A 25,000-nucleotide genomic window follows, 5' to 3' on the forward strand; every position below is an offset into this window, starting at 1 on the left:
CATATATAATATACGTATACTCACACGCATACACACATCTCTCCCTATTTATCTAGTAGACGCTCGTGTGCGAGCCTTGCGCGGGCGCATCGAATTTTTTTTTTTTTTTTTTTTTTTAGAGCGAAACGACTCCTATCCTTTTATATGCCGATCTCATGTGAAATAATAATGTGCGCGAGCGCCTTAGCACTGATCCGCGAAGTTGGATTAGCGATCTCGGCGTCGGGATCGAGGACGAATCGACGCCTAGAGGCGAGTCCAGCGATAATTGTAAGCGCCTTTAACGATTTAAATATCACACGAAATTCGGGTAAGATTTTTTTATGACGACAACTCGTCGATGATGAATCGCGTGTGACGACGGGGAGAGTATTTCCCCTCGAATAGACTACTACCAAGGGCGACCTTCCTTACTTTTTTTTTTTTGAGACTAAGAAAGGCAAGGATGCGGTCATTTGTGCGGAAGTGTCGCCCGTTTACGAGACGTTTAGGATTTTAGACGTTTAGGACACCTTCCCTGATTGTGTTAGCGGCAATCGTAATCGTCTCCCGATTTGCAGACCGTTGATGTTTTTGTTACGGATCTCTAGGAGCTAAGCAAATGCGAAACTGTAATCGTGTAAAGTTTAAGGGAGATTAATAAGTGTTATCTCGTTTAATGTTACAAGTGTAGGCGAGTCGAATGTTAAATTAGAACGATCGGGGGTAACATATCAGTGACATACATCATCCGGCGGAAACGGAACCTGACTTTCATCTCCCTCCCCACGACGAAGACGGCGACCACCGCGAATGTGACGAGAGCGCATTGACGGGGGTAGCTTTCTGCGTCAGATCCTTTAACGCGAAAAAAGTAATCTATAAATTTCATTCTTTTTTTCATCTCACAATTCATGTCGCACTTTTGTTATCCAATTGGATGTACGCAATAGTAATTTCGAACCGAAAATAATAATGTTCAAATTGACCCTTAAGGTACCATCATGAATCATGTGCGCGACTGATTTCTATCAATGAAAGTTTTTAAAAATTTCAAAGGTAATTAAATAATACATTTTTTCAAAATACATTTTTGTAGAAACTTGAAAATATATATATAAGTTCTTAAACATTTTTGAACTAAGTTAAATAAATAATAGAAAATTGATCGCGCGAAATAAATAAATCGATAAATTCACGACGATACCAAAAGGATATCTTTTATCACAGTACTTTAAGGATTATAATTTTGCGGATCAAAAGTGAACCATGATTCAATTGTGTACTTTCGAAAGAAATTCCGGGATTCTTCTGCGCTTCCGTCGGCACAAACTTCTCCCATTTTACGGTAAAGTTTTTTATGCGCCTCATACATGTTTTCCGATGTTCGAGTTAATCGTATTACGCTTGATCGAGAGTAAGAATCGCAGGACGACGTAGGGATAAAACGAGAAGGAAGAACGCGAGGTTTCAAGAAAGTGTGAAAGGAAAGAAAAAACCGCTAGGACGCAAAAAAATGCTCGCAGATAAACCTGTACTTTTTACTCAGCAATAAACTTGCTCATTTCCGGTTCGCCGAGGATCGCTGGCCGATTGCCCACGGAGCGAGAAGAAAAACAGGAGCCGTCTGAGGAAGGGGAAAAAGAGGAAGCGAGAAGAACGTTCAGTGTCCTAGCGAGACGCGGTGCAAGGAATGTATATCGTCAGTGGCATTGAGGAAAGGCATATATTATCTGTATTTCTTGAAATAATAAATATTATCTTATTTTATATCGATTGACGCTTTTAATTAACTTTCGTGCGCGATGCGCAAAATCGCCACTCCCGAGATCACTCACCCATCTACGATTATCCCCAAGAAAAAGCAAACACGCTCCCTTCTAATTATCTCACACGCACTTCTCTATCTTCTTTCTCCTCTCTTTTATATTTAATTTATATTTTGGAATTACTTTCATCGTAGAGATCGTTAGTTGTCTATTCGTTTTTTTTTTGTACTTTGTAAACTAATACACTAAAAGCGCTAATCACCGAAACTCATGACATGGATTTCGCCGATCTTCCTTATCAACAAATGTTGATTTAACGACACAATGTAATTTCTAAAAACTTGCTAGGACTAGTTAACTATCGACACTCGTAAGCGTCAATTAAATAAAAAAAAATATATTGCACGTAGAGAGACAAAGAGAATAATTGTCAATAAGTATAATAAAAAAAGAGAAGATCAGCGAAATTATCTCCTAAAACGCAAGACTATTGGGAAACTCAACTAGAAAGGATATTAATGGATCAATCTCATCGCCACCTGAACACTTTGGCAGTAAAACATCGAGTACTCAAATCGGAGTACGCGGAAGTTTCGCGACGGTTCGTCATCGATTTCTAATAAACACCTCCACATCCCCAGGACGCATCATCGGTCTCTTGCGCTCCATTCTCTTCCAGCTTCCAACGAGTAACATAAATGCAAGTAACAGGACTCACATATCTATTATATGTTAACATTGTCTATCTAAATTATTGTCAGCATCTTACACCTTAACGGGACCGCGAGTAGTTCTCGCGAAAGCGTGATAGGGCACGAATTAGTCGGCTTTAAAAAAAGCCTTAGATTTCAATCAAATTTATCAATTGTATAACGTTTAGAAATACACGCACGCGCACGCACGCACGCACGCATGCATGTATGCAAGCACACATTCAATGGACATTCAATATACACCACATAAACACATGGAAACATTTTAGCTATTAGCCCGTGTAACTTGTAACAATGCCCCTTTATTTATTCCTTCATCGATCATGTTTTCTCGTTTTTCCTTCCTTTCTCTCTCTCTTTCAGCATTTGAATTCAACACATAGCGAAAATTTTAGGTCCGCTCTATACTCTACCTTTCCTTTCTTCTCGCGAATCGATCAATGTCGCGCACGCAATGCGTCTCTACGAAGCGAGTAAATACTCTACGCAAACGTATCTCGTTTGGATTATTACAGTCGTGTATAAATGTAGGCTACATACATACATACTCTGAACGTAAACGCTCTCGCATAACGTATACAGCAAAAAGATAGGAGATCACAAATGACTGCACTCGCGTACAGATCGCCCAGAGAAACGAAATGAGTATAATCTGTGAGTTTGAAAAGAAAGGTAATAGTACCGACTGGAGGAATACATTATTGAGTCGTTTATCGCGAGTATAAAAGAAAATATACTGGCCTGAGAATATCAGAATGCGCTACGCAACTTGGAAACGCTTGTACAATCTTACAGGCTAAATTATATCGTAACTTGCTGATCGTTGATTACATGATCGTGATTTTTGAAATCGCGAATTACAGCCTCGCATCAACATCGACGAGTAACGCTAGATTATAACGTCTCAGACTGGATGCAATTCTCTCCTTTCAATCAATCAGATCATTGCCTAATCTTCGGTATAAAGTCCTCCCTTCGAGGTAATAATTTATCTCATGACAGATGAAAATAAGGATTCGTTAATACTTAAAACTCTTATTTGAATCACGGCATGAATTTATTATTAAAATCTTCATCTTTTTTCTTGGAAAGAAACAATAAGGATGACGGAGTGCATATTTTCTTTTATCAATAATATTTGCGGTGTTCTCCACCAGCGCGGTACGCTTTTCTTACGGATTATTCTGTAAGGCGAGGAGTAATCTTAGGCTGAAGCGAAGTGGGACTAATATCGTGTACGTATACGTGTGTCATTGAACTACGGCTATTAACGTATCACAAAAGAAATATCGCGTTTCTCACATCTCTCCAACTTTCATTAACATTGTACTAGCCCAAAATCACTTTTGCATCGCGATTCGACACGCGTGCACTACGAAGAACGACTCTGTCTCCTTTTCTTTCTTTCTCCTGTTACCCAAGAGCATTTGAAAATTCGCACGTCTCTCGCTAAGATACTCCTGAATCTTATTTATTTTCACCCTGTTATATCGTCGCACTGCTAAAAACTATCTTTTCTTAATACGCGTGTTATTTGTTGTCTCTTCTCCTTTACTTAGACAATGATATTTCCTTCACTGTTTCACAGATCGCATTAAAACGCTCATCGGCGACGTTATATGCTTAAGCGCTCGCGATGCAGTTGCTATCCATTTTTCTTGATAATTGTATGCATCGCGAATGTTGTAAGCGATTCATGTTCTATGTTCATGTAAATAAAATGATGACGAATCATATATCCGGATTTGCGAAATAACCTTTGTGCTTCTTTTTATCCCTCCTTATTCCTTTTTTAATGTTATAGATATTATGGACGATAAGACATTTAGGTAAACACGAATCATAAATAATTGATGCACGCGTATATTATGTACACATGAAAAAATATTCGACGAGATTCTTAAAAAAATTATAAAACTTGAAAAAAACGCAAATGTGTTAAAATAAAAAACCAACCAAGTAAAGTTTCTCCCAATCGTTATCATCATTGCATTTCATTGCGAAAAAGCTGCCGATCAATCTAATCAATTCACAGAAAATATGCAAACTATCTTTAAAAAAATTATTGTTAATTTTGTAGCCATGAAAATAGGTTGGTTTTTTGCTCGATTTCTGTGAAAACATCATGTTATGAAACTAGATTATAGCACAATCACTGACATCCTCTTTAATAACGATGAACGAAACGAGCAATGGATACATACTGTAGCTTTACTCAACGGATTTGAGCTGCGGTAAATTTGACAATACAATACTAAGGCGATTTTTACGTAATAGATAGCACTGCGTATACCCTTAAGTCTCGTGTACACTCGTGCGCGCATGACGCTCCTCTCTCTTTCGAATACCACAGTAACAGGTCCGTCAAGTTACTTCAGTTACTTCAATTCGAAGTGCCCGTATCAAGTTTTTTTCAGGAGAGTTCTCGATAATTTACAATCACTACTTAAATTTGATACTTAAAATTCTGTCTGTGTGCAACTAAACGGATCGACTGTTCAAACCGGAGTGTAATTGCCCTTAGGTTTGTAAAAGATCTTGCCGCGCACTATACGTCTCGTGATTTCATTCAATAACAGCCGTTTCTCCTTCTTGATCTTTGTAAGTATGCCCCGGTTCTCTTGCGCGCGCCGTGACAAGTACGGTAGTACTTCCTTAACCGGTCCGTACGGGATGTACTTATATGCGGAGTAACCGGATTGACCTGGAAATTTATTCGATGGAATGTGTATACCTTATCTTATCGCGTGAAAAATACTCGAATTGAAGCAATTATTGTACTAATTATTGTAGCAATTATTACCTAATGGAAATGTTATGTAGTCGCACATTCCTAATAATTGACCAAAACATATGACTTTATCTTCCGGCGAAATCCCGATTTCTTTCATTCTAAAAAACGTAAACAGATACTTTCAATAATAATAAATATAAGATGCGATATAAGACCGAATATAAGATGTATATAAGACCAAATATAAGATGTATATAAGACCGTGATATATATATAACACAATTAAAATCGAGAAAAAAGAGAAAGAAAAGGTCAACAAAAATAGTTATAGGATAGCTCAATAATATTTCTTATGTAATTTTGCTTTCATATTCTAGTTCTAATTAGTAATAAGTTTTTTGCAATATTTTAAGACTTTTATTATAAGATATTATGATATTACTATTCTATTTATGGTATTACTATTCTGTTCAATTTATAAATCTTGATTTCAAGATGGAAAGTAACAGCGTATAGATTAAAAAATTAAAAAATGTACATAAAATCACATAAGAAATATTGCTGAGCACTAAAACTCTTTTGATGACCATCATCTGTTTGGCCTCTTGATTTTAATTGTTAAATTGTTAATTAGATTAAATAAATAGATATTATTTTATATAGACAGAATGTACATATTCTTTCGCATTAAATAATAACAACAGAATTAAATCACGGTGATACTCACTTTTCGATCGCGAAACGCACAGTGTCTTCATTGTGCGAGGCAACCATAATTCCTATTTTCTTGGGATCTTCTCCCTTGTCCTTGTACTGTTTCATCCGCCTCAAGCACTCCATGAGTGTCTTATGATAGGATTCGGTTGTCGCCTCGTATGTTGGATTCGTGGGGTCCGGGTAACCCATAGCTGCCGCCCTTGCCCTTTCCTGAATGAAAGGTCTTCGGTACTTCACGCCATTCAGCAAACTTTATTCGAAAAATACGAGAAAAGTTCACCCACCTGCTCAATGTACGCGCCGCGAACGAGTTTAGCACCAAAATAAAAGTTTTGGCGTTCCGACTGTTCGAGATCCGTTTTCACCTCGTTAAACGCGTCTTGTAGATACGTCTGGTAAGTGTTGAATACCACAGCCTGAGAAGTAGACCGACATTTGGCAGTGAGATTATCATTCACTGAAAAGTAGCTAAGTGATAATGTCGCGATCTCCTGAGAACGTTAGGACATTACCTTTTTCGTATTGTACTTGCGCATCATTTCCAATGTCAAGCGGGAGATGGCCGGTTGGAAGTACGTCTGTTCCGCATCTATCATGATACGAACGTCCAAGCTGTCGGCTACCTAAAAGAAAAAAAGAATGATTTATTTATCTACTGATTATAAGTCTCAAATAATTGATAAAAAGTTTTATTATTTAGCGCATACCGAGACGATATTGTTTAGACGCCTGATCATATTCCTGAACATTTCTTCTTCCTTGGATGTGAGCTGCGACATTAGCCTAACCATTTTGCCCGTTTTAATATCAGGTACTTGGAACGTTTCGCTCAATTCGTAATTTTCGTCTAGAATACCGCTCCACGGAAATAGATGAATCACACTGCGTAAAACAAAAATATCCAATGTGTTCTCAATACTGTTCTACATAAAAACTATAGGTCTTGGTCTTAAAGTCCGTACCCTTCCTTATCCGACTGAATTTTTTGAAGGAACTTTTGCACCGACGCCTCGTCTTTAATGCGTGCCTCCTCGAACTTTTTCCTAAAATCATCAGGCTTCGCGTGATGGGCCAGAACGGCACCCTCGCCACCGATAACATCCGACGTATACTGCCGTGCACGCATGATTACTTCTGACAATTGTAGCTGAAACACAAATTGCATTTTTATTGCCGTTACTGGCATTTACAGATGGACAATTAATGTCACCAATAAAAATGAAGTTACTAACCAGAAGCTGCGGCCGACCGAGAGCCGTTAATTTGACGGCTGTGATGCCCATTCCCATCGAAGCACCTACAAAATCATACTTCATATTATGTCATGTTATATTACAATGCATTAAGTTGATTGCTCTTTTGTAAAAGAAATAAAAGCATGCAAGAAAACTCTTATTATTTCAGACTAATAATAGAAAAGGAGTATAATAGAGGATTGTAATGGAAAAAAATAAAGTAGGATCTTCTTACCAGGATAAGGATCGGCTTGGGAATGGGTAGTAATATTCTGAGAAGGATATTTCAACTGTAGAGTTTTAACTTCATCTTCTGTAAAAAGTTTACGAAGCAATATACTTTATACAGAGTCCATGTTATATCGATTTTTTTTATGTTCCATTTTATTTCTTAGACATCAGTCAACCTGTGACAACTTTTTGTCCGTCAAATGTCCCCCGGAACATTACGTCACATAATTTGGGCGAAAAGCGCGAACGGTGATCCGCTCACGTACCGATATTTATAGCTGAGTGTAGAACTGTGGCCTGGATGTCTGACTCGCGAAATTTCGAAAGATCGAAAGATGCGAGAACACGTGTTGTTTGTCCCTCTTTTTCGTATTTTGACTTTGACAACGTTTTCGTAGATTGCCAAACGTAATACTTTTGTCGTCATCGAAAGAAGATGTGTTGCTTTCGCGTCAACGAAAACCGAAAATTCGCTGAATGCGGCGATCGATCTTGCACGCGACTTTGTGACGTCGGAGTCGCGCCCCTGTAATTATATGCTATTATCCCCCTTCCCCGGAAACACAGTCCCTCCGCTGTGTTACATAGGTTTTATTAAAATAATAGTTTAATAGAACTCAATACTAATCACACAATTAAAAAATTAAAAAATAACATTGCGAGTATCGACACGGTTACATTTGCGCAATTTATCGCAAATGTAACATTTTGTAAATTAAGTATTTTATTATATTTGTAATAAATTACTCATAAGACGATAAATTATGTCAATACTCTCGATATAATTTTAAAATTTTTAAGTGTAAATTAATTTGATTAAATATAATTTTACGTTTCATTTTCGTCTAAGTGCACCATATATTTATTTGTTAATTCATTAATTTTATACATCTTCAAACTCATGCTACACACTTCGATTGTCGGATAGTGCTCGAATAGATATCATGCGGCGAATATTAATCTTCACGCAATCAAAATCGATAATTACAATCGCGAAATAATAATCACGTGAGGATCAAGTGGTACGATAATAGCAATGCAGTATTCTTGACAGATAATAAATCGGGAGATCGATTTCCATGGGTGGTGAAAGATACGTAACGCGTTTGGCCATCTGTATTGTTCGAATATCCGAAGGTCAAGAGACACTTAAAAAAAAAAGCTTAGATATTGCGAAAAAAATCAGTCTGCGACACTTCGTAAATTTAATCTTTGTTACTTACGCTTGCCCATTTGCGGTAAATTGCGGAAAAGATCCAGACGATAGAAAAAACAAACACAAATTTCTGATAGCAAAAGTATTTTTGCTATTTCGAGTTCAAGAGACTCGAGCGAAAAATCAATTCTAAACCGGATTGTGACAGGCATCTTGTGTAACTCCAAATTGCGCCACTAAGAATGCTCGGAGATTAGGAAGGGAATTTTTCAAATGCTAGTCTATATCGAGCTAAAAATAAAGTCCGTGACTCACTCGACACAGCCTCCAGACACCTGATAAATATGTCCATGTTTCGCTCGCATGACGCTTCGTTCAGGTAGAAATATGTTCTGGCCGACGACACCTTGTATCGCCGATCGGCGAACGACTTTTCCACGTGATACTTTTTCAGCGGGCCTTCCCTCTTCTCGTCACCAGCTTCCGACACTGAGGCTCTGAAATGGAAGAATACCAAATATCTTCCGCTGTTTAGATATTATTATCGCAATCTTGCACCTGCATTCGATTGGTTTTTACATTTTTTACATTCTGTTCTGACTTTTCCATACGCGCAGGATGTCACATGTCGATAAAAATTTAAGTTTAATTTTCTTTTTTTAAATAAAGCCAAGATAAGCAAGAATACAAATAAAGAACGGTATGCGCGGTAAAACGATACACAGGCTTAAATTTCATACTTGACGAAGGGACTCGAGTCACGAAACAGCGAGCTGCTCTTGCAAGGACGCTGTACGAAAAAATGAAAAAAATCAACGTGCAATAATCGCAATGGCACAATCATTACGGTCGCAAAAATATGTAAAACAAATATTCACTGGATTTCGCGCCGTTCAGCCTCCTCCTGCGAGATGTCTTCTTCGACGGAATAATCAAGGATCGGTTTAACACCAAATTGCCGCAGTCTCTCCAAGACAGGAGTGATCTGCACCTCGTCTTCGCCGGCGACGAAGTGACCGTAAAATGTCGCCTTCATGAGCTTCGTGAACATCGTTTCGCCCAGTATTGCCTTCGCTAGTTTCATGAACTGTAAACAATTCAAGCAGTGAGACATTAATTAGTATTATTTCGCTGACGTTGAAACTCAGCAACGGTAACGTAACGTAACGTAAAGCGCGAGGACGAAGAAAAGTGTAAAAATAAAATCGCAGCTAATGCTTCGTCTGAGATTCAGTTTTGGAACGAGCGTTACGTAATCGCGCGGAGAGAGCGAAAACTTCGTTATCGTAGGCAGCACGGCCTCGCAATAAAAATGTGGGTTACATTGCGCCTAAAGGCTACGCCTAAAGGTAAAATCTGAATATCGATCCCCTGGAGGAACGGAATGCACGCTTCCGTGGAATTATCCTTTCATCCCTCCCGCCGTTAAAAGTTATAACCAAATTAAAGACAGGGAACTTAAAATACAAAAGATCAAACACGTAAAATAGGAATAAATATAAGAAGAAGATTAGTAACTGTTAAATTTTTCAGTAGCGTTTTAAATGGTTGAAAAATGAAATACAACTTCCGCATTTCTTTTGAAAATTGTAATATTTTTTCAACACGAGAATAAAGCATATTCAGAGGATAAGATACAAAGTAATGAGGCATATCAATGAATTTTTATGTATAAAGATACACGCTCGTACCGGCGAATATAAACACGACCGTATATTCATCGTAAGATCCAAAGCAAACGCTAATTGTTCGCTAACAGCACCGACGTCCGATGCTAACGATGATCCGTTATAATTTACACCCCGTCATCCGTGTAACGAGTCGACGATTATAGATCGTATAGCACCATACATCAGTCATATACCTTATCGGATGTAATGGGCATGAAAACATCAAATAATGTTGGCGTATCAAATTGCTCTTCGGGTCGTCCTGTTTGCTCTCTTCTTTTATAATATTTTCCTTAACGTATGCACGTATCGCCTATTTTTATCTTTTTATATAGAAGAATTTTATATAGAATTCGATCGTTTCTAAAAAATTGATAAGTGGATAAATCTCTCACTTTCCAAGAGAGGAAGCGATTCATTCGCGCAAAGTAATTTCTAGATAAGAATAAATTGACATTTGCGATATAAATCGACGAGACATATGTATGTCTCAATGATTCTCGATGAATTTGATGAAAGATAAACAGCAGAAATAATCTGCAATGAAACGCGAGTTTAAGTAAAAGGAAGTATGATTAATCAGATATTATTAAAATAGAAACAATTTTGCAAAGACAGGAAGTTTAGGCTCTGAACATATCTGATATCGATTAATCTGATATTTCTCTTCAAATCTCGAGCAAAAAGAAAAAAAGAAATAAGAAAAATAGACTGGAGATAGATAACACTTTCTTAATTTTTCAATTCGCGTGTGAATGTATTGCCCCATGTCTACATTCTGATTAGAGAATCTCTAAAGAAAAGAAGTCGCTAATTGCAATCGTTTCCCCTTGTCTCCATCCGGTCGGATTTCGTCAGATGAAATCGTAGAAATAAAATTGGGATGCAACGGAAAACCAGCAACGGCGCGCCTGGAAGTCGATTCTAATTTTACCGTCGTTCATAAGACTTCTTTTCATTTTTTATTACGCTGAGAAAGTTTTCATATACGTATTCGTAATATAGGCGCGTGGCGTAGAGTTTATTACTTGTTTCCATTCTATTGCGACAATGATAAAGTTTATAACCGAAGACGGTTAGGCACGGTTAAAAGAACTCTTCAATCTTTCATTAGACGCGAGCGACAAAGCGCACAGTCATAAATAGGAAAGCTCGTAATCACGCGAAGTGATAATTCAAAGTAAACTGGAAATGCGGTTTCTCAAGTGCTAAACAAATAGATGGACAGGTTAGGTCGATACACGTTACACCGACGACGAGTATATACTTAACGTCGCCACTTAAGTCATTGTTATGTTTGTCAAACTCGGGGGCCTCCCGGGAGCTCGCCGAAATGTTTGCCAACGTTATATATACCTATTGATAAGCCTAAACAGAGCAGCGCGCGTCTGCGTAACTCGCTTGATAAAACCCGCTCATGTCAGTCGTGGTGACAAATTCCCTGTATACGTAACGCAATTACATCCGTGTTCTCGTATTCCGCCCGCTAATTGTAAGAAGAGCGAGGAGAATTGCGGTCCAACCGCGAACGCATCATCCCAGCTGATCGGTCTCCCGCGTTAGCCAAAGAGGTCTACGAGTGTCGACTTTGTCACCGACGTCACGTTGCACGTAGTTGCGCCACGCGGAATTAATCAGATCAGTCTCGCCGGTGCGTGCCAAAACCAGCAGCGGAGCTCGGCACATTGTTTGAAAATGACGTTATACAAATGCGATCGGTTAGTCATTCGAGACTCGGGCGGCCTGAGCGATCAAACAAGCGAGAAACACTATTCTTTATCGATCGAATTAAATTACTATGCTATTCGCCCCGCTTATACCCCGGGTACATCCACCGCGAACGATACATAAGTATATTATTATGTACAGTTTGACAGTGATAAATGCAGTTCTTGGCATCCGCACGGTTCGTCGAACTGTATTACCTTACGTCTCGTGATGCAACTGGAAAACGCGACGATATACGCGCAGGTTGCGATCGAACTAGAAAAATTCCCGGCCGCGAATTACCTTGGGCGTCAAGTGCATCCCCGTCACGTATTTTTAACAGCATTTTCGTGTCGTCGTGACCAATATCTTACGAGCGAGACACCGAATGGTTCGGATCGAGTAACTCGTGTCTATCATAATTTTAGATTCATCTGACGCCGATCAGATCGAAAGATTGGCTGTCGACGGGTTTTGCAGGATGATAGGCATTACTGTGTCAGTAAATAAACAGGGGGAAAAACCTGCGACAGATAAGAGATTACGCGTATACTTGAAATAACGTCGATAATGATGAATTCATTTCGGAAACTGCTGATCGGCATCAATAAATCTGTCAATTTGTTAATCTTTGCCGTTTTAATCTAAGCACTCGACCTGCGATGATTTGCTAATTCCATCGGAAACAGAAACATTAATTACGGATCGTAATGCATATGGAATGCGAATTTCAAATCGAATTTCGTTAAGTCTGCTATATTAAACTTACACAAGTATCATCACTTTTCGTTTATCATATTCTTTGATTTATAATATTATTTATGATATTATTGCTTGCTGACAGTGGGATTTAAAAAGAAACTACACTAGCGATTGCTGATTAGCGATTAGCGATTTTCAATCATGCAATCACATTTCCGATTGTGATTAGCAATTGTGATCGCTATAACCTCTGTATATCTTCGGAACAAAAGATATCTTGTTGTGCAAAATGTTAAACAACGTTAGTTAATATTGGTAACATCTCAGAAGCGAAAATAGTCGACTGTGATGTTCGTCATACTTCTGGAATATAGTAAGCAGTTATCGAGATATTTTAACAGGAGAATTCCAATCGCAATTCAATCGGCAATCGCCAGTGTAATTTGATTTTACCTTTGGAATTACAATTTGAAGGAAAGAGGAGAAAAATAAACAAAAATTAAATATAATCTTTATCATCGCCAGAGAAGATGAATAAGAAAAAACTGAATTTATAAGTCGATTAAATTGACAATCCTTTTATTAATTAATTAAAAATGTCCAACATTTCGATCGAAGTTCTAGTCCTTCTCAAGTGTGTGGTACAATGCTAGTTAATTATAAATACTGCGTGTGTGACTACGTGCCAATGAGTTCATATTAATATTAGTGTTTTCTTAGTCGAATATAAAATTGTAAAACTTTATCGTCTAAACTGCGTTCATATTGTTAATTTTGACGTGCGGTACAAATTCTCCATACAGTTTACGCGATAAAAGTACGACTAAAAAAAAGAAATAAGAGTGGAACTTTACAGCACACAGAGTCGAGAGGTGTGGGAGCTGGCATTTAGGCGAGTAGTCAATAGGATCGAATTGACGACTCGCTCTGAAGGCCAATCCGTCTCTCCGTTTCGTTCGTTCACGATCGCGCAAGGAAGCGCCAGAGGAACTGGACAACCTTGAGATTACTCGTACGAATCGTTATAACTGATCGACCGGCACTCGTCTCCCGCGCGTGTGGAGGACGCATTCTGCGTAATTGACACGACATATGACCACACTCTCGAGGCATTCCTACGTCACACATCAGCCGGCGGAAGCACTCACGTGTGCGAGGACCGAAATCCGGGTGTGTCAAGAGCGTGTGGAAGTTTCTAAAACGGGCGTACCGGCCAAGAGAAGCCGAAGGAAAGGAATACTACGGTCGGTCGGTCTGTTTGCCCAACTGCCACGCCAGATACAGCCAAGTTTTGGGGCACAATGCGAGAACGATGCAACGTCAACCTCGGAAAAAATTTGACGAAATAGTAGCCGGGTAGCCGTCTTCTTGCCGGACTCGCGAGAAATAAAATAAGAGGTTACGTAAAGAGATGCGAAAGGTTAATCTGTGTCAGGCACGTGGACCTTTAAGAATTATTGAAGCTGCTCCGATTTTTCCACGAGCCAGGCGAGAAATAAGACGCGCACGGTTTAGTATTATTAGATACCGGGTGCGAACAAAGCGAGATGTATCAAGGAAGTTCGATTGAAGGATTCAGAGAGTACTTCTCGAGGATGCTAATGAGTTCGAGAAGGCGAGCGAGAGTGCAATCAATGCGCGATAAACGCGGGAGCGACAGACGCGGCGACGCCGGGCGATCCATCGCAGAGTATTGCGTAACGAAAACGTAATATTGTAATTCGCGAGAGATGGAATCAGGGACGGACAAAGTGATGTGGCCCCGACAGAACCGTTGACCCAAATATTAATTATTTCATTTCTCTTCTAGTAGACTCTAATAATTCAAATCTCACCCGTGACATGTAATTAAACACCCAATTTATTTTTCAACGTACACAATAGAAGACATTTTGCATTTATGTTAAAACCGGTTCTTGCTAAAATTTTCTCGTAGAATATTTAATAATCAATTATTCATTTTACATAATGTAATTGTTATTTAAATATATTTTACGTTAAATTGATATTCAATATTTCTTGACATTAAAATAATACAACTTATGAATAAATAAATAACATATGCATGCTAACATATTATACAGTAAACTAATTATTTTACCAATGAAATATGCTACCACGTTTTGTTGCAAGACCTTTTGTGTTCTTGCTACATATAATATTTGTATTATTTTCTACCCATGTCTTGCGTTAAAATTGATATCTTAACAAAAATTTGAATTGTTTGTTTGGGACATGCAATTTAGACATATTAAATTTTCCAACTGTGTAGCGACGCGACGAAGACCCGATATCGATCTTACACTCGCACCACGTACCGCTTATTTCCGTTGAAAAACGTAACTACGTGTATGCACAAGGTAATAACGAGGTAATTACACGGAGAGAAAAAAAAGGAAGAAAAATAAATGTTTCTCGAGCGAATCGCTCTCTCGTGATAATAATCGAGCAGCGAAGTGTTAGTAATAGTACGACTCGAGTGAAAACTTCAATATTTATTCAGAGAAATTTACTACTATCACTGACTAATTGACCAATCACTCTAAACGTCCCCGCGTCGGATTGTTTATTTGCCGCTCTAGATTTTACCTTTAGCTTAATAACTTCATTAAGAACTGTCGGTTTTTAAGATCGGCTTTTCTTTTTTCGGATCATCCACTTTCCGATTTACGCTGCTGTGCAATATTTATGGAAAGCGCATGGGAAATGCCGGCCGGTGGTCTGGCACACCGTCTGAGCGGAGTCTGGCTCGAGAACGAGACAGCCAATGTCCCCTCCCCTTAAGGTCAGGTCACGTTCTCAGGGTTGCACCGATGTTGGCGAGCGATGCGCGACTTTTTGCGAACTACCGCAACGTTCTCTCGTGCGGCAGCTTTCGTTCGTTCGTTCGTTCGTGAGCCACGAGAACCGCGGAGGAACGCACGCGAGCTCACAGCTCCGCGATTTCTCATAGCTCCGGAATTAATTCCTTCCTGCAAATTCCTTCCTCGCACTTTGATCTCGCGACCTAAATTTAAATTCTGACTATCGAAATCGGAAAAAGGTTCCGACAGGAAAATAGAAAGCTCCGCTGCGACGAACGATGTGGCATGGAAAGAAAAGATCTTTCTTTTCTTCTCAATATTTTAATTTTTAATATTAATTTTTTTATTCGAGAATAAGCCTTTATTTACCTTTAGCGATATTTCATGACAAATCAAAAGACTATCATGATAAAAGATTGCGATAAAATCCAAGCCGTGCTAATTGTCACAGCTTGACGCTATTGTCACGCGAACTAATGGTCTCGTCCTGTTTTTTTTTTTTTTTATTAACGTCACATTTATGATTTTCCTCGTAATCCAAGGATACGCTTGGTATATCGCTTATCCGCGATATGAGAATTATTACCAAGACTCGCGGCGAACTGACAGAGAACCGACATCGGAACGGGCACGATCGATACGGAAGTGTCGAGAAGAAGAAGAAGAAAAGGGAAACAGTTCACGTTCGCGTCGTCGTCGAGGGGTGGGGGGGAATTGCGGGGAGAAAAAATACTTGCCGTCTGACCGATACCGTAAAAATGCGACGTTTTACAATTAGTGTCATGTCGTTGAATTATGTCGCGTCAAATGACCGAGACGTTAATCAAACAACGGTGGAACGTTCACATCCGGTTGGGATGATTTACCGTGCGCGATTGCGTGCGGTCGACGGACGTAACGAATTCTACGTTACGTAAAGTTCGACAGTTAGACAGGGTGTACTTTGTACACTGAGAAAAAAATGTTCTTAATTTTAGCAAATATAATGATGAAAATTAAATTTAACTTTAAATAGATAATGTTTAAAGCATCTTTTCCTAATTATAATGAACCGAAACGTTGAAATTAAAAGACTTTCTGTTGAAAAAATAATTTGGATCAAATTCAGATTTAACATTACATAGTAGAGTATAATTACCCGTTGAAATCTAGTAAATAAATTTTTTTTATCTCGAATTCAAACGTTTTAATTTAAGAAAAATAACATTTTAGTAAATACTTGTGTTTGTTACTTATGAGAGATAGAGAATTTATTACATTTGCAGAAACGTATACTTTAATAGAGTTAATATGTCCGACAAGAATAAAAAAAAAGTTTACTTGTAGTAAACGCAACTTTATACCTTGGTTTATACTATGATGAATAAACCATGTATAACACATTTTCAGTTAAAGAAATAGCGCTTGCCTCGATACATTCGCAAGAGTTTTCATAATTAGTGAATAATTTACTTAACAGAAAAATTATAATATGTTCTTTAAACAAATAAATATGATCCCTTATTTTAAAGAAATGCATTCGCAGTAATTGCATGCAAATAACATGGTTTACTAAAAATAAGAAAATTTATTTCCAGTATATTTTTTTCAAGTAACGTTCGTTGTGTTTCTTGCAAAACGCATTTAAATTATCCGTATAATCACATTTTCGCACTTTAAACGCGACAATAAGACCAAGTATGTTATGAACTAAGTTTAGACTATTAGTGTTGAGCCTAATTAGAATATCTAAAAGATATTTCCTGCTTTTCTCTGAGAGAACATTTACATAAACATCTTTTTAAAATTCTCCGAGCCAGTCCGAAACGTACTCGAAACAGGTCATCATAGCGCGTTTATTATAATTGCATATAATTTACAAAGTCAAATTATAAGTTAAATGTCAGAATGATATGTCGCGAAGTAGTAGTGCGCGGTTTGAGACCGTGTGTCGATTTTTGTTTCGTAACGTAAATGAATGTTTTTTTTTTCAAGCAACATAATTTACAAGCTTGCAAGGTAAGGAACACCTCACTCTTCATTTCAGCGCGGTAAAACAATGAGGAAAACAATGAGAGTTTTTGAGCGATTAATTACCAACCGATTAAGAAAGATAAACCAATTGAATCAATAGTAATTTGAGGACCTCAGCATACGCGTTGTCGTTGTGCGTGTATGAAGAGTTGCCACGTTATGATAATAATCGGCAAAAATCGACGGCGGTCGGCGGTTCTCCGAATCGGAATAAGGAACTCGCGATATTGGATTCCGCGTGCCGGGGCGTGCTGCACGTCTATCCTTAGACGCGCCCGACGGTTATGCAATTGCCCGGCGGCAACAGCGGCGACGGTTTTGCGGCAAAATTCCTACTAGATCGACCCGATGCGTCCGGCAAAAGTAAAATCAATAACGTCGCGTCGTGCCACACTATCGCCAACTGATAGAAGATCACGTGCACGAGGAAAACGTTACGTAAGTCTCGACGAAGGAGTTGCCAAATTATGAAGAAAAAGATGCATCCTCTTTTCTTTCTTTCCCATTTTTCCAAGGTCTCCCTACGGCGTTATCGCGCATAAGATCACGGCTCGCGCGTCGGTCGTTGAGTGATTTATCGATCGGCCGGACGGTGATTAGAGGGACGGTAAATCGATACTCTCGGATCGCCCTCCCCTGGAAACCTCTCGGATCGGAGCTTTTGATCTACGAGCAAAAACGAAACACGATCCGAATTGCAGCGGGGGCGACATTGCGACTCCCGCGGGAATTGTGTCGCATCATCCGTTCGGATGAACCCCAACTCGGTCGAGTGACCTCTGACCCGCTTTTCAGATCGCGCAGGGACCGTCACGCCGGTTGGAGCGACGTTCTTCCGGAGGTAACACGTAACACAGATCGGAGGAGGCACGTTAGCCAAGGTTAGCGTTATCCCACAGCGTCGCGACCGGCTGTTTACCTCATGGCTATTATGTCATAACGTATGCGCGGGATTCGCGCCGCTTTAGAAGCCGAGTAATTAGCGCGTCTCGTCGGATTAGCGAGCAGCGCGGTGATTAATTGTAAGGTGAGACCGCGTCGCAGTGATTCCACGTTATTTTTTTTTCCTCGCGTGTATTTAGAGTCGCGACACGTGTCCCCTCCAATCCTTTTAATCGTAAGTTAGAACAGCATTAATGTTTCACGTAAATAAAACATTGTTTATGCGAGATAATTAAATCCCTTACTAAAAACCATCACAGATCTCCGTTTAGAAAATGTCTTCTTTTTAAATTATAGTTCTTAATATATTTGCTATCAAAAAATTTATATTAAATTTACTTTTTCTTACAAATGTAACTGTCAATAAAGTATTTGGCGATAAAAAATTTATTGAATCATTGATTAACGAATGTTTAATCAGCTTCGTTATAATCTACTAGTTAATTTCTGGTCAATAGCATATCGAAATTCACAACAGCTGATCGAAAATTCCTAAGTCGAAGTAAGTAAAGGGATACTTATACTTGAAATTAAATTGGGAAAATTAATTGGGCCGCTCGCTGGCTGAAGAGTTTAATAAGTTAAATTTGTACTTCGTACGCTGTATATGTGCACTTGTCGCAGGTGCATTTAAATGTATATGGATATCGTGTGTTAGTCACATTATCAATGTGTTAGTCTCCACCGGAGAAATGTTGCTGCTGAATTATCGCCAAAACTTATCGCGATTAGTTAATTCGACCGTGAAAAAGATTCCGGCCTTATTTATAAATCGATTATATCATCTGGAAATACCGCGTCGCTTATCGTTTCTGTATATCAATGACCGACTGATTAAAATTCATTCTATAATGAAGCTCGAAGAGTCACGGTCATTTAAATTCGTTTTGTTTTTGACACCGTGACTCCGTGACACCGTGAGACGAGTAGAATAAATAAACGTTTTTATATTCAACAAAAAACAACAAAATCGTTAGAAAAGAAAAGAAAAAGATGGAACTAAGAAACTATTTCAGCTAATTATTTTCAAAACAGCGTTTCCTGTTTATCCCTCCCTAAATTAAATCGCGTCCGATCGCTGATCCTTCGGACAATCGGCGGTCTAGCCGGTCTAGCTGGCAACTAGGAGACCAAGATTGACCTATAACCAACCTAATCGGCACTTAATCTACCCGTTCGAACTGTTCACTTTCAAAGACTCTATTTGTACAGTTCGCAGATCAAATCTTTCCTCGCCAGGCGGCGAAGGATCAACGGTCGCAGAGGTGATCCAAGGCAAAATCAGAATGTATACAGATGGCCCATCCTCACCTTCATGTTGTGCTCCACGATGTACTCGATCGAGCACATCTGATAGACGACGTAGGCGCGCATCAGCTCCATGGTGGTCTTGCTCTTGAACGAGGCGATCGGGTCGTTAAACTTCAAATCGAGCGGGTCGATCTGCCGTGGCGCCGATTGCTGTTGCTGCTTCTTGACGTCAGTGGCAGCGGCGGCGGAGGAGGAAGTGACGGCGGCATAGCCACGCACCTGTGCAACCAGCCTGTTCAACGACGACGGTGCCCTGGTAACCGCCGCCACCGCCGTTGTCGTCGTCGTCGTCGTTGCGGTGGCGATGGCGTTCTCCAGGAGGCCGACTACGGCGAACGGCGGCGCGCCGCACTTGGTCAGCTTCTTGCCGGCGCAGCATCGTCGCGACACACTCCTCAGAAACGCCATGGTTTTCGGCGCGCGGCAACGATAGGGAGGGGTAGAGTGGAAGGGCGGGAGGAAGGGAAGAGAGCGAATTATTGGCGAGCGAGAGAGAGAGAGAGAGACCGTCGGCGACGCGGCTCCTTCCGCGCCACCGGAACGGGATACCACCTTCTCGCCGAGGCTGGCTTGGCTCTTCCTCGGGTTGACGAACGGGAAAGAGAGAGAAAGAGAAGAGAGAGAGAGAGAGAGAGGGGGGGGTTGGAGAGAAAGAAGGATAGGAAAGAGAGAGAGAGAGAGCGAAGGACAAGTTGCGTGGGTGATCGGCTCGCCGACGACGATGCTCGGAGGTGATCGAAGATCGGATGAAGAATCTCTGTACTCGAGAGCCCGGACGGAGTATCCGAGGTGCGAGGCTGTGATGCGCAAGGAAGTGAGATTCTGCTGCGTTGCTCCTGGTGGTGCTGCTGCTACTACTCCTGGTTAACGTTGGCTCGGTCCCCTCTCGTGGTACACTCACGACGTGCGCGTGTCCAGCGACGACGTGCGTACGTACACGAGAGTCGCGGGGCGAAGCGACGCGGCGCGACTGACCGGTGACGACGGCGACAGCGGCCCCGTCGTCGTCGTCGTCGTCGTCGTCGTGGTCGTCGTCGTCGTCGTGACGCCGTCGACGTGTGAAAGACAGAGAGAGAGAAAGAGAGAAAGAGAGAGAATCCCCTACGATGTGGGAGACCGCGCACGAGTTATTGGCACGGCAAATGGCGACCGGCCGCTGTGTTCTGCTCTCTCTGCCTTGCGACGCGACGGAAATATTGATTTTCGTTCGCCGGGGACACCACGTTCCGACGTTACGTTACCGTGGACGCTCCGGATCCGCGGACGGCTTAAATATAACGCGCCGCGTCGATCGGAATTCGCCGACGCGCCTTGGTCGCCCCCGATTAGCGCTCCGCCGACGCCGCCGCGTTTCCGCGGCGCCGATTGGCCCGTTGGCGGAGGTGTGCGCTTGCGACCGCGACTCGGATTGGCCTCTCGTCTCCCCCTCTATGTCCCTATGCGCGAGCCGCCGATATGTGCGCGGTGACGCATTGCGCACAATGGTGCCGAATTACCCGGGATTATTTCTGTCAAGAAATAGACGGTTTCTGTCAAGAAATAGAAGATAGACGGTTCAAAGAAATAAGTGAAAGATTATGGTTTTCGTTTTCGTAATAATGTAGGCATGACCATGGGCGTAACGTCGACGCGGCACGTGTAACTAGTCAGAGACGTAACAAGTTTTTTGTTACGCAAAACCCAATACCGTCTCGTAAAGTGTATTACCAATTCGCGTATCCATGTAACCAATGACTTACGATCTTTGTGATTTCTGTTGGAACAGTTCTAAAGAATATAAAGATATGATTGGTTATCGTATGTGGACCAATTTTTTGTTTCATTGGACCTATAGAAATGAGTTTTGCGTAATAAAAGAAAAATAAAGACTATTCTACAATAGCATAAACGATGTTGTAAGCGGTTGTAAGGTGAAATATGTTCACTAATATAAACTGATTTTAATCTCGGTTTAATTTTCTTTTTATCTTTTTTCTAATTCTAAACAAATAAAAACTGAAATTAAAGTTAAATTATGTTGAAAGAAATATACATAAAACTGAGTTTTATAATGCTTTAAAATTTCTATTTATGAATTTATAATTATATTTGAGTTATTATAAAACAACTTTCTAGAATTGTTTACTAGTACTAGTATCAGATATATTAACAATTAAGTTTATTAAATATATTAACAGTTTTATAAATTAATTACTTTTTATATTTTAATTGTTATATAATTTATAATAATTTTTATCACTTGGTACTGTACGTATCTACATAAAAAAATCATGTAAACGTACCATAATTGATATATAAATCATCCATGTAGACATAATTTTGAAATTTATGAAACGACACAATCGTTCAAATCCATTACAATCGAAAACACTATATGATATGTTTTGTAAACCTAACATATATTTATGTACTCGATAATATTCTATTCTTATTTGAAACAGCGCTTTTATTGTTGTTGCCTGCGTTTGATTACTTATATGAGTGATAACTTTAAAAAAATATATGTAATTTCACGACAACATATATACACGACATATTTATGATGATAATTTTTGAGTATATTGTATTATTTTTTTTTTATATTTATGGAGTTCTGTGTAATAACCCAGACAGCATAAAATGTTGATAAAATAATATTTTTTAAATATCTATATATAAGAAATTAAAGTGTAAAATAAGTATTAAAAGAATTATAATAAATATATTTGTATATACATATTGCATTCTATATTTAAATATTTATATGAAGTAAATATTAAGAAATATTTTTAAACACATTTTTAAAATATATTTTATAAAAAATTTCTATAAAATCTATTTCTATATAATCTGATCTATATTAAAATCTTTACTACTGTTTTTTGAAAATAAATTTTTAGTATATTTGTAAATATTTATAATAAATGTTTTATGCTTTCTAAGAATAAGTTATTAATAATTACTATCTTGATGATAATTTGCAATAAATGTAGCTTGGACATGAACCGAAAAACTTGTAAGTTACTAATAGAGTTATCTATACAGAATAGGGATTTTAAAAATATCTTAACAGATGGCACATATAAAATTATATCGATTATATCGATACTAACGATAAATCGCTTCGATATCATAAACGTTATCGCAGGCGATTTCCGCGTCGACGTATGTCAACGTATGTAGCGGATTATAGCGGATCTAACCTAATGTATTTTCTTTAGTGTGTAGACGCTAACAGGTGCCGACAAGAGTTTATATTTAATCGTATCGGAGTATCATTTAACAGCAAGTGCTTGCTGTTAAAGAAACATCGCGGCTGAATATGCCGTATAGCGAGGAACAGATTAAGGACAAAGTGACCGAGGGATTGAAAGCTTTACACGTGGTACGTAGACCGACTTTTTTCTCTCTCGTTTTTCTTTCTCTCTTTTTTTCTTCGTTATTTACAAAATAAAAGCGCATGATGATGTGCCATTTTGCCAGGAACCTCCTCTCGAAATTCTTGCCGATTAGGTTCGATTCGAGGATAACTTCATTTGGCGCGACAAACTTCAGGGCCGCTCGCGCGAGGGAGAATGCAGGAAACTCTGCGGCTCGCGTTGATCACCTCCTTTGCCGTTCTCTTGAGATGCTGCGTTACCTATCATCCCCACAGCGGGGAGGGCAAGCCTCCAATGTACGGCGACTACGAAGCCCAACGACACTGGCAGGAGATCACGCTGAACCTGCCTGTCGACAAGTGGTACATCAATACCACGGATAATGACCTGCAGTACTGGGGTCTGGATTATCCGCCCTTGACGGCGTACCACAGCCTCCTGCTAGGTCACGTTGCGAACCGGATAGATCCCTCCTTCGTGAAGCTGCAGGAATCCAGGGGATTCGAGAGCGCGGCGCACAAACATTTTATGAGACTGACCGTCCTGATCGCGGACGTTCTGACTTACTTACCAGCGATCGTATACTTTTATACAGTCACCTCGTCACGCTCGTGGAACGGTCGTCAGTTCGTCGACGAGTCCAATGTGTTTGGGTTGACGAGGCGGGATGCTGCTGTTCTTATGGCGCTGATCTATCCAGGACTGATACTGATAGATCACGGGCACTTTCAGTACAACTGCGTGTCACTGGGTCTCTTCGTCGCCGCTGTGGCCGTTATAATGCGAGATTTGTTCGTTGTTAGCTCGCTCCTGTTCGTCCTGGCGCTGAACTATAAGCAGATGGAACTGTACCATGCCCTGCCATTTTTCTTCTACATCCTGGGTCGTCACACCCCTAGCAAGACCCTGAGATCCTGGTTTCGCTGTATCCGCACACTCGCGTACGTGTCCCTCGCGGTGCTGTTGACATTCTACATTGTTTGGATGCCATTTCTCCGGAGCAGAGATGTACTCTTCAGCGTGGTGCTCCGACTATTTCCCTTTTCCAGGGGTGTGTTTGAAGACAAAGTCGCCAATGTCTGGTGCGCAATCAACGTTGTCTACAAATTACGGCGGATCCTCACAAACGCGCAATTGGCCAAGATTTGCTTAGTAACGACGACGTGCGCGGTTCTACCGAGTTGCGTCAGTTTGTACCTATCGCCCACGAGAAACGCGTTTCTTGTCTCCCTGATTAACTCCGCTCTAGCATTCTTTCTCTTCTCGTTTCAAGTTCACGAGAAGTCCATTCTCTTGGTCGCCGTCCCAGTCTTGCTGTACTTTCAGAACGATCCTTTCTCCTGCTTTTGGTTCTTGATCATCTCGCATTTTAGTATGCTACCGTTGTTCATTAAGGACGAGCTGTATCTCGCTTACCTCGGTACAATGGTCTTTTACTTTAGCTCCGTCTTTTGGATATGGCCTGATATATTTGATAACGGTAAAACAAGCAGTTTGTTAAACAAGAGTAAATCAAAGTCGAAAGGTAGAGTGAAACAACACAAAAAAAGTAAGCCTCTCTCAAATTTATTAGACTATGGTAAAAGGTCTTGGTTCCTCGTCGCGTTTTACAGTTCCATTTCAGGTGTGTTGCTTCTTTCTATCATCAGCCGATTTGTAAAGCCTCCTGAGAGATACCCGGATCTATTTCCGCTTCTAGTATCGATATATTCATGTGGGCACTTTCTAATTTTCTTTCTATATTTTAATTATACCCAATTATTTGTATTGAGGAAAGAGATTGTTGCAAGTAAAGTTAAGTCACATTAAACGATGCAGCAACTGAAATTAGAAATGTGTAAATTGTTAAAACTGTAAATAAATAAATCTACTTTTTAAGAAAAGCATGTGGACCGAGTCGAATTTCATTGCTGTCCCTTTTTCATGTGTCAAGTGATTCTCTCGCTACACTACTTACG

At 39.8% G+C, this 25,000-nt stretch overlaps 3 protein-coding genes across 5 annotated transcripts; 2 read left to right on the plus strand and 1 right to left on the minus strand.

Moving 5' to 3' along the window:
• Positions 1–414: 414 nt before the first annotated feature.
• On the minus strand, positions 415–21,676 carry LOC105836038 (proline dehydrogenase 1, mitochondrial). 2 transcript variants are annotated; one of them, XM_012679796.3, is made up of 11 exons: positions 19,684–20,091; positions 9,413–9,621; positions 8,850–9,031; positions 7,145–7,209; positions 6,875–7,059; positions 6,620–6,794; positions 6,425–6,535; positions 6,197–6,328; positions 5,923–6,122; positions 5,265–5,353; positions 415–5,165 (listed from the first exon to the last, which is right to left on the minus strand). In XM_012679796.3, the coding sequence occupies exons 1-11, from the start codon at positions 20,089–20,091 to the stop codon at positions 4,960–4,962; spliced, it is 1,962 nt and encodes a 653-aa protein (XP_012535250.1). In that variant the 3' UTR covers positions 415–4,959. The 2 variants fall into 2 exon arrangements, with proteins under 2 accessions (XP_012535250.1, XP_028047381.1); XM_028191580.2 differs by lacking the exon at positions 5,265–5,353 and having other exon boundaries at positions 2,744–5,165; positions 19,684–21,676.
• A 1,229-nt stretch (positions 21,677–22,905) lies between these two features.
• On the plus strand, positions 22,906–24,928 carry LOC114253703 (probable dolichyl pyrophosphate Man9GlcNAc2 alpha-1,3-glucosyltransferase). Of its 2 annotated transcripts, none has more exons than XM_012679804.3 (2): positions 22,906–23,047; positions 23,176–24,928. In XM_012679804.3, the coding sequence occupies exon 2, from the start codon at positions 23,238–23,240 to the stop codon at positions 24,849–24,851; it is 1,614 nt and encodes a 537-aa protein (XP_012535258.1). In that variant the 5' UTR covers positions 22,906–23,047; positions 23,176–23,237; the 3' UTR covers positions 24,852–24,928. The 2 variants fall into 2 exon arrangements, with proteins under 2 accessions (XP_012535258.1, XP_012535257.1); XM_012679803.3 differs by having other exon boundaries at positions 22,907–23,047; positions 23,146–24,928.
• LOC118648179 (protein BOLA2-like) lies at positions 22,955–23,048 on the plus strand (the record flags this gene model as incomplete). The annotated part of the gene is given in 1 exon segment (XM_036294498.1): positions 22,955–23,048. A coding segment is annotated over 1 exon segment (64 nt), but the record flags the coding sequence as incomplete, so codon positions are not given.
• Positions 24,929–25,000: the final 72 nt, after the last annotated feature.

Source organism: Monomorium pharaonis, unplaced genomic scaffold, assembly GCF_013373865.1.
Source record: "Monomorium pharaonis isolate MP-MQ-018 unplaced genomic scaffold, ASM1337386v2 scaffold_264, whole genome shotgun sequence".
Lineage (NCBI taxonomy): Eukaryota > Metazoa > Arthropoda > Insecta > Hymenoptera > Formicidae > Monomorium > Monomorium pharaonis.